Below are 10,150 nucleotides of genomic sequence, written 5' to 3'. Positions count from 1 at the left end.
GATTTATTAGATCAATAAATTAATAAATTCATATTTTTCTTCATGCGACAAATAAGTTACAGTCCTGCATAAAATGAATAAATAGTGAATAAATAGGATTTATGGTTAAAAATCATAAATATGTTAAAAGATTAAAAAGATCAACACAGAGAAGTTAATTTATTTGTTTAAAAAAGAGTATTATTTCATTTCAAGTGTGTCAAAAGTGTTTTCTTATTGTAAAAGATTCGGGCGACATGAGGAGATGATGTAATGGTGTAACCAATCAGACGACACCAGGGCGTACGTGCCTGAGAGCTTCCGGTTTTTTTCTCTCTCTCTGCCGCATCGTGTGAGAGGCAGCGCTTGTTAGCTTCTGCTGCAGACTACGCCGGTTTTTTTGTCTAAAAGAGCCAGATTTTCCAAGCCTAAGTCACTTCTATGGTTGGAGCAAAGAGTGGAGCTCTTCCCTTTTCATGGTAGATGAGCGGACCGTGTGTTTACCAACGGAAACGGAGGAGGACGTGAGTAGCATTTGGCGTTAGCATTCGGCGCTAGCATGCGGCGCTAGCTCCAGTCATTAGCCACATCCCAGGCTAAGCTGTAAAGGTTACACATTACTGAACCCTCATGTCACTTGTTTCTTAAAAGCGGGATCCTGGACTGATGAGAGCCCTGTATGGGTCTTTTGCAGTCACGTGACCATGTCACGCCCAGGCGCCATGTTGGGAAGTTCGCGGAAGAGCCTGTCAATCAAAACAGTAAGACGTCAGTTGATGAGTGCAGCAAATTGATCATTTCTTTCAAAAAATGGATATTGAAAATAAGACAGAGAAGAAGCCCTACAGAGAGAAGCTCAACAAGGACGCTAGAGACCGATATTTGGTAAAGCTGACCTCTATTAGTAATGTAGATCCATATGAGCTAGCAGCTAACGCATGGACAAGCGATCCCGCCCTGTTTCCCCCAACAACAAATATGGACATCATTTGCTATCTTGTTCATGGTGTCAGTGCTTATACATTTGAAGAATTCCGAAACTATAAATCCCTCGAGGCTCATGGACTTTTTACCAACGGCTGGGTACAAGATTTATATTCATTTCAACCTGATGGATGCACTAACACTGTCATCACAGCAAAGGTAAGGCACCAGTAGCAAAAGCTAATCTAATGTGTACAACATGTGTATTTAATTGTACATCACTGTACTGTAATTTTGTCAGTCAGTTCAAACCTTCATAATTTATACATTTAAAATGCAAAACAGAATATAAAACAACACACCAACAATCATATCTGTCCACACTTCATCACCTACACCTAACACTCTTACTGAACCATTCTAAGTACTTTGTTCAGATCTTTTTTTCCTGTCTTTTTGATTGTAGGTTTTGCACTCCCAACGCCTGCGAGAAGCACCTCTCAAACCCTGGGCTATCCTAGAATCATCAGGGGCCATATCCTCCGCTCACTGTACCTGTATGGCGGGAATAGGAGAATCCTGTACACATGTTGCAGCAATGCTGTTCAAGTTGGAGGCGGTTGTGAGATGCAGAGAGACAGTGACAGTGACCGGCAAACCTGCATACTGGATGATACCAGGAAATCTTTCAAAAGTAGAACCACAACCAGGATACAGAATCGATTTCACAAGTTCAAAAGCAAAGAGAAAGGCTCTGAACAGACTCTTGGAAGGAAAAACTGTAGATCCATCTTCTATCAGGACAACACGAACAAAGGCAACAGGTTCTGTGTCAAAGGAGCAGTTGGACTCATTTTTTAGAGCAATTAACAAGGCATCACCTCAAGCTGCTGTGCTATCCTGTTTGCCTGAATATTGTGACGCATTTATTGATCCAGTTCAATCACTCACTGTACCACGTTCCCTTCAGTCTCTTCGTGATGTGACAATGGAGGGCAAGGAGATATCCATTTTGCGTGAACACTGTAAATCACTTGCTGGCAGAATCTCACTTACAAACGAGCAAGCTGACTACATAGAAAGTACAACAAGAAAGCAAAACAAATCTTCAACGTGGCATCAGTACCGTGCAGGGAGGGTCACAGCATCAAATATGCGTTCTGTTTATGTCTCAAGTTTAGACAAACCTTCACAGTCTGTTGTTAATTCAGTATGCTATCCTAAAAACACAACAAACAGCTCCAGTGCCATTGAGTGGGGTAGACAAAATGAAAACCATGCCAGGGAAATGTATAGACTGCAGTCTAACAGACATCACTCTGGCTCAGAGGTGACACAGTGTGGTTTTTTTATTAATCCAAAGTTTCCAGAGGTTGGGGCCTCACCTGACGGACTTGTGCAGTGCAACTGTTGTGGCAGAGGCTGTATTGAGATTAAATGCTCATACAAATACCGTGATCTTACAGTGAGTGAGGCATGCAGTAGATCTGACAGGGACTTCTGTTTGGAATTACATGAAGGAGAGATTCGTCTCAAGACAGAACACCCCTACTACAAACAAGTTCAAACTCAGATTTTTGTTACTGAGACTGAGTACTGTGACTTCATTGTATGGACAAAGAAAGACTTTGCTGTGGTGCGTGTTGCTCCGGATGCTGAACTTTGGGCAGCTCTTGTTGAAAAAGCAGAACAATTTTTTGTGTGTGTGAGTCTCCCAGAACTTGTAAGCTGCCATTTCACAAAGTTAGACAACAGGCCTGCATCAAGAGAGATTCCCCTTTCCTCCTGCAAAAAAAAGAAGAAACAAGACACAGCATCCCAGAATAAACACAAGCAAAAATCTGTTGAAAAGTTATGGTGCACTTGTCGTTGTCCTGAGAGCAAAGATGACATGGTTGCTTGTGATAATGAGAACTGCAAAACTGTTTGGTTCCATTTAAGTTGTGTGGGTCTGCAACTTGTACCTGCACAAGAAGAGACATGGTTTTGTTCGGCATGCACTAATAAAATGTAAGTCAGTGTTGCTGTAATAAAGATGGCTTTACCTGACACATTACTTTGTATTGTCTAATATGTTTGAATACAGAACCCACTGTTGAGATTTTTTTATAGTGAAAGAAGACAAAAACACCTGAACACTTGACAAGGAAAAATTTAATAACTTAACACTATCATTTATAGCCTAGACCAATTTCTGTTTGTTCAATGATCAGTGACATACTACTTACAAACAGTTGGGCAAAGATTTGTTAAAGCACAACACACTGTAACCACCTTATCCAAAAGTGTGACATCTTCGCCCTCACATGGCAGTATGAGCGAAATTGGGATTGTTCCCGCCAACAGCTTATACTTCTGGTTCACATTTCCAATCACTCGTTCAACATGGATTCGAAGGTGCGCTATTTTCCTGGTTTCCTCCACGTCTTTAGCATCCAACTGAGACATGCCTTTTGTGAAAGCTGGGACTTTAACCTCTGCACACAACATTCCAACATTTTCCTGAATGTCAAACCCTCTGTCAGCCAAAACAATGTCCCCTGGCATCAGTTTGTTTAGAAATCCACTATTCAGGGTAATATGCTTGTCACTTGTACGGCCCCCCCATCCTTTGGACAAAAAACATATGGCTCCTTTAGGTGTAATTCCTATAAGATACTTCATGGTGTGGTTGTGTTTGTAACTTGAAAACATCTGGGCACATGCTTTTACATTGGAAGGTCTCTCAGTGAAAATTTCAAAGCAATCAATAATAACAGCAACTCTGTTGCCAAACGATTGAACAAACTGATGTGGCATAACTTTCCGCAAAGTGTCTCTGTCTGGCCATATAATAGAATGTCGTAAGAATGAATATAAATGTGATACAGTATCATTGAAAACTCTATACACAGTACTTGTTGAAACAAGGAACAGGTCAGAAAGAACATAAACAGATACATCTAGTCGCAGCCGCATGAGTGTTAGAAGAAGCATTTGGAACGGTGTAAGCAGAGTCTTTTTGTAGGAGGTGACAGACATAAAAAAGGACAGCACTTCCATGTATGTTTGATAATTAGGCAGTCCTGTGTAGTGCCTTACTTTATCAGTGTCATTTTCAGAAAAAAATCCATCGCTGAACTTGACCCTATTAAGTTGCTGCCTCAGTTTTTGATTTTCTTCTCGAAGTCTATTAATTTCACCACTCTTCGTGATGCAGCCACTGCATTGCGATGTATCACTCTCCTGTTCAGGATGCGATTGTGCTTCACCAGTCTGATCTGTAATGGATTCTTCAGTCCCATCAGCATGCACCTCAGCATTGTCCAGGACATGATGGTCACAAAGTTCATCCTGCTGAGGCATGGTCTCCTGCTGCATGTTGTTTCTTAGCTGCTCACGGTTGCATCGTCTTTCACAGCGTGCACAGTCAGTTGGTTTGATGTCAGTGTGTCCCAGACGCAGCGATGGAGCCCAATCAGCATCACTCTCCATCATCTCATACGCTGGTTGTCCTGAAATCACATGATCAGATGAGAAATAAAAATGTTCTGTGAAGAATACGATGCAATACAGAATAATATTCATGTACATTTATTAATTAAATTGCTGATTCCTCCATGTTTTTGTCACTTTTCCTAAACCACGCTATTATGTGGCCAGACAGACACACTTGGTGTTAAGTTATGTCAAATCTGTGAGTGCAATTATCTGATAATAGGGTTGCTGTTGGTATTTATTGGTTTTAAATTTTCTTCAATCTAAAGTAATACAAATGCATTTGTAACTGATGGTATGAGTGCATGAAATTTAATTTAAAATCCAATAGGTGGCGGTGTTGCACTGTATGTAATTTTATACTGCGTTCATAAGAATTAAATTTCTACTTGAATTTATTTACTTAAATGAAAGGGGAAAATTGTATTTAACCATACCAGTTCCACTTCCGGGTGATGTCATGTCAGCATCTGAACAGCTGATGGCGGAAGATCGCCTCACTGAGAAAAGTTTATCTTGTAAAGCCAAGATGTGAACGAAAAGAAGACTTAGCCTTAGCCATACGCAGGCCAAAGCGATATGCTCGATTTTCCTTTGTAAATATGTGCATATACTGGTATTTGGGTTAATCACTTTGTTATGTTTTGTGATTAGTTCTACAGTGTTTGGTGTGGTGTTGATAAAGCCAATGAACGTCTGTGAAGGAACATCACGTCTTCACTTTGTGAGTGAGACTGGAAAAGCATTTGTCTGCATAAAATACTGTGCTAACATTAGCATCACAGACCAGGAATACAAGCACAAAAAGATGTAAACAGTTAATATACACTTACCTTTATGGAAATGAAGGGAACATACTCGCATCCCCTCTGATATGTGATTGAAGGTAATATTCTTTCGCCTGACAGCGGCAACCCATGCTAACCTGCGCCTTCTGGTTATACTCTCCATTTGCTGTCCTCGATCTTTCCTATGGACAGGAAACCGGAAAAACTTTATACCCAAGTGTCTTGTGTTACTCGAACAGCCTTTCACGCAACAGTAACGCGGCATTTTAATTAAGGACTAGCGGAGACAGGAAAAAAAAACACGGGAGGTATGCAGCCAGACTCTCTTGGGGGCTAGGCAGCTAAAGGCTAGCTCCCCAACATGGCGCCCGCTGTAACCGTGACGTCATGTGCAAGAGACCCATTGTGCCTTGTGCCTGGAGTGTGTGTGAACTGTGAGCCTCTGGTGAGTAAATTTTGTTGAAGTTAGTCTTATGAATGGAGTGAAATGTGCTGTTTCTGTAAATGTTAATATGGATCAATGAGTTACTTCAGTGAATGTGGTGGTTAAAATGTTTTATATGACAGTGTTTGTTTACAGTTGCCCTCATTCTGTGTGTTTTTTTTGAGTGGCAGTAGGAAAAGATAAAAGAGGGAAATGAAATGTTCAATTATTTTGCTTCATGTTTAAACAGAGAAACGTCATCAGTTCATTGAATTTACAGTACCAAGTGGTTAAATTATTGTTAAGAAGATGTGTTAAAAAGTATATGCATAAGAATGTTTGTATGTACCTGTTTAAAATTTAAAGTATATTTTGTCATGAGAACAACACAGTGACCCTGTTCTTGGCCTTTACAGGCCAGGTCTTTTTCTTTTCCTCGTCTTTTTCTTTTGTTTTCATTCCCTTCTTTGTTATGGACTCCTGTGCTGACCTTGAAGAAATCTTCTACTGGGGACTCATCTTGTGTCTGTAAGGTAACACGGGACCTCAGTGGTTGTGGCGGGCCAACCCAAGGAAAGAACCAGAGACTGAAATTTAGATAGAGACTGATTTATTTGCGGATCGTGGTTGATATTTCATGTTTGAAGAGCTGAAAAGCAGAAAGAATTGTTTTGTTATAATTTATTTTCCGACAACTATTTCTTGTTCAATACAATTCATTTAAATACTTATCTTTGAAGTGCGTGAAGTTCTTTATTCCGTCACTCATTGCAGGTTGTCAAGCCTCCCTTTCTCCTGTAGCGACCTAGAACCTTCTGATACTGGTCCAAGAGGGAATTGATACACTGATGAAAAATATCTGTATCTCCCAGTTTCTCCACTAACAGTTAGAGCTGAGGCAGGTTACAATAAGGACTCAAATGATTCTGGGAATCGGCCCTCTGTAAAAACGACGGGTGTCCGAAAATTTTTCCAAAAATCCTAGTCTGGGACTAGGTAGACCTGGGACTTTACACGCCTGTAAATTTTAGAAAAGCCCTGGTCAGGGACTAGGTTGGTCTGAGACCGCCGGTGCGTATCACCGAAGACGTCTGGCCTGGGATGTGGGGTCGGGGACCCAAGGGAGTCAGGGACTCGTCTATAGAGAAGAAGAATAAAGAAGATGAATAAAGAAGAATAAAAAAGAAGTTAAGAGAATAAGTGAAGAGGAAATAAGGACACAGGGACATATTTTCATCTTTATTGTTTTTCACATCAGCTGTGGGGTGGTTCCTGTGCTCTGAAGTGAATTAAACCCTCGGGGCTCACGCCCATTGCACGGGGGTCTCCAGGCACAGTTCTGTGGGGACATTGTGGTTGGTGATAGTGCAAAACAATAAAAACGGGCATAATTTGAATTGGCTACCAGAGGACACTGACTCTGAGTCTGTTGTAAAAGGGAGACCAGAGGGGTTGAGAGAAGGTTAGCAAGATTTCCCAGTTCTACGGGACTAAAAGTGGAAATACTCTCAAACCGTCGACTCGGGCCTGGGCCACACCCAGGTAGAAACAGAGCCCTCTGCCTCCCCGGCGCGGTGGATAGCGGTACCCCATGTCCCCCACTGTAGACCACATCAGACAATACGGGCAGTGTGTAAGGAACCCTTTATCGGCGTGATTTGTGTTTTCACTGAATCTGTGGCAGTAGGCCCAGGGGACACTGGTAGAGCAGATCCTCCTATTTTGACACTCACTCGGTTGCTGTATGGCGCTTGACCTCTTGGCGTGAGTCTATCGCCTCCCCAGACGTGGGGACATCGGTAGTCGGACCCTCACTCCTTGACACTCACTTGATCGCAGTACCGTTTGCCCTCTTGGTATTGAGTCTATCACCTCCCTAGACAAAGAGGACATTGGGAGAACCGATCCTCATACCTTGACACTCACTCGGCCGCAGAAAGGCGTGTGACCTCTTGGCTTTTGAGTCTCTCACCTCCTCTGAATCAAAAACCACTGCTGGAAGCAGTTCAGTGTGTGTGTGTGGCAATCCTTGCCTAAATATATTTTTGTGTAAAACTTAGGTTTAAAGGTTTTTGACGGAGTGCAAACTAACTGAAAAATCTGTGGATATATGCGGCTCTAACACAGGGTGCTGAGGTAAAAGAGAAGTTAATGATAAAGTGTAAAATTCTGGTTAAAATAACTACAATCGAACAAATTAAAACGGAGTTTTGAGCCAAGCTACTATTAAAACTATACCAAAAGAACCCGTAAATTGTGTAACTTGGTAATTTACTTCACCTCATACAGGTGTAGAAGAGTGACAGAATGAAAGACAAAACTCTTAAGTGTTGGCAGGAACAAAAGCCAAACAGCCTGGGAGGTCTGATGTTCAAAATTAATCTTAAACGAAACACCAGACTGACCAAGAAAGAACAGGGACCGGCGTTAGAACGTTTGAATAGGCAGAACAGCCTCAGACAGAGGGAGAGCTGGGAACATGAGAATGGCCACATCCAGAACCACTAAGTATACAAAACCTGATGAAAATCAAAAAAGGAAAAAAGAGAGAAGGGACTTTTGTTTTTCAGAGGACAGAAAGAAAGAGAGAGAGAGCAGACAGGCGGCTGGCAGTAAACACGCTCGAGCCGACCTTGAGAAAGCGAACACACACACACACACACACACACACACACACACACACACACACACACACACACACAATCTCGTATTTCTATCCTTGTGGGGACCTTCCATTGACTCCCATTCATGTCTAGCCCCTAACCCTGACCCTTACCCTAACCCTAACCCACACCACAACAAAGCCTAACCCTAAAGAAATGTTTTTGCACTTTTACTTTTTTCAGTAACAACAACATGGTCAAGAAAACACTGTTTCTCCTACTTAGGATCGGAAAAAGGTCCCCACAAGGCACGTCGTTTCACGTTTTGCTATCCTTGTGGGGACATTTGGCCCCAACAAGGATAGAAATATGAGAACACACACACACACACACACACACACACACACACACACACACACACACACACACACAGGTGATGACCATCCAAGTGAGAACATTTAAACATTCACACTGACCCATACAGGAAGCTTGGACTGAACCACACCTCGAGAAGATCAAGTAATTTTAATTTTTACGTCGGCAGTGAGACCATTGATCCAATATTTAAAATGACTCGCTTAAACTTTGCAATAGGTTAACTGTTTAGTAAAGAGACTCTAAAACCAGACATCAGGCCTTGAGTGACAATAATTAAGAATGAATGAATAAGAACACAAAACTGTCCTGAGAGTAGGCCGGGCCATGATTGTTTAAAAGCCAAAGATTAAATATTTCTATAATAAACAACAGGTAACATAAAAACAAAAATTCTAACCAGACCTCACAGAGTTGGTGGCCACATAGAAGTCATTTTAGAGAATTTGAAAATAGAAATAATCTAACTAAGTATAATGGGGAAAAAAATAAATTAAATAAATAAATAAATAAAGGGAAATGAAATACTGCAAAAGTTTTCACAATATGCAAATCTAGAAACAGACACCAGGTCAATAATTAAGGTCTGTCTCTTTCCAAAACCGTAGAAAAAGTTTATTGACGGATCTGATAAATCTGTTGCCAAACTCAAACTGCAGTGAAAATCAAAATAGACTCAGGCCACAAAGATCCGCTGCATTAATGGAGTGAAAAGATCATACCAAACTTTACTTATACACAACTTTTCCTGCAATACAGACCGTGACAAAACTGACCCCTGACCCCCCCACCGACACAAGGGGGGTATCAACCTCAGGAACCTCCACAACAACCAGCCCATACCAGCCCCCACACCAGCCCATGATGCCCTGGGGTGCCGAGGGTGCTTGTAAAGGGAGGAGAAGTAGCTGACTGTGTCCAATTCAAAATAATTCCCTGCTTTCGAATTGAACAAAAACTGGAAAAATACTGGACTCCTCACTAATCCTAACCCTCACTCTGGAACACCATACAGCACAATACACCAGCCACACACACCCTTAATACACACACCAACTGGAATATTTTCAAGGAAAAAACAGAGCTATGGCCACTTTATAAAGAAATTAAAACACAAATGGGAAGTTAAGAACTGGAGCAGGCGTTTCTACTTTGATCCGACTGTCCTGTAAATTTGTTGGTGAAGGTTGTGATAGCGACCATGAATGCACAAATAATCTGTTGAAGAAAAACACACTGAAATTATTTTCCCTGATGGTAGAATCAGGCGGCGTCTCTGAGACAAAACATCCCATCAGCTGATACAAACAGCAGCTCAGCTCACACAGGCAGAGGTCAGAGATATGGTGGGACAGGCTGAGACATCCTGGTGAGACTCCTCTCCACGAGGCTTAGAAGAAATGGGAGCCATGGATTAGAAGCCTCAGGACGTACATGCCCCCCGTCCACACCCCACATTGTGCCTACAACTACTCACTGAACCCTGATCCAGAATATGCCGCCCTCTGGGAAGCAAAAGAAGATCTGTTCACCCAGGAAGGCACACCGGGGTTAACAGTGGAGAACATCTACGTTGGACC

General features: G+C 41.9%; 2 protein-coding genes across 2 annotated transcripts; one reads left to right on the top strand and one right to left on the bottom strand.

Annotated features, from left to right (window-relative positions):
• The first annotated feature begins 717 nt into the window (after positions 1 to 717).
• LOC115386196 (uncharacterized) lies at positions 718 to 2,334 on the top strand. Its single transcript, XM_030088418.1, has 3 exons — positions 718 to 1,122; positions 1,370 to 2,041; positions 2,323 to 2,334. The coding sequence occupies exons 1-3, from the start codon at positions 790 to 792 to the stop codon at positions 2,332 to 2,334; spliced, it is 1,017 nt and encodes a 338-aa protein (XP_029944278.1). The 5' UTR covers positions 718 to 789.
• Positions 2,335 to 3,039: 705 nt separating this feature from the next.
• LOC115383726 (uncharacterized) lies at positions 3,040 to 7,999 on the bottom strand. Its single transcript, XM_030085913.1, has 3 exons — positions 6,083 to 7,999; positions 5,214 to 5,350; positions 3,040 to 4,397 (listed from the first exon to the last, which is right to left on the bottom strand). The coding sequence occupies exons 2-3, from the start codon at positions 5,329 to 5,331 to the stop codon at positions 3,124 to 3,126; spliced, it is 1,392 nt and encodes a 463-aa protein (XP_029941773.1). The 5' UTR covers positions 5,332 to 5,350; positions 6,083 to 7,999; the 3' UTR covers positions 3,040 to 3,123.
• Positions 8,000 to 10,150: the final 2,151 nt, after the last annotated feature.

This window comes from Salarias fasciatus, chromosome 3, assembly GCF_902148845.1.
Source record: "Salarias fasciatus chromosome 3, fSalaFa1.1, whole genome shotgun sequence".
Taxonomy (NCBI): Eukaryota; Metazoa; Chordata; class Actinopteri; order Blenniiformes; family Blenniidae; genus Salarias; species Salarias fasciatus.
Note: the sequence above shows the minus strand (reverse complement) of the source record. Positions and strands in the feature narration are given on the sequence as shown.

Coding starts and splice junctions, on each gene's coding strand:
- LOC115383726 (XM_030085913.1), bottom strand. CDS start 5,331: ATGGAGAGTATAACCAGAAGGCGCAGGTTAGCATGGGTTGCCGCTGTC. Junction 4,398..5,213: donor TTCCCTTCATTTCCATAAAG/GTAAGTGTATAT, acceptor ATGTGATTTCAG/GACAACCAGCGTATGAGATG.
- LOC115386196 (XM_030088418.1), top strand. CDS start 790: ATGGATATTGAAAATAAGACAGAGAAGAAGCCCTACAGAGAGAAGCTC. Junction 1,123..1,369: donor ACACTGTCATCACAGCAAAG/GTAAGGCACCAG, acceptor TTTTGATTGTAG/GTTTTGCACTCCCAACGCCT.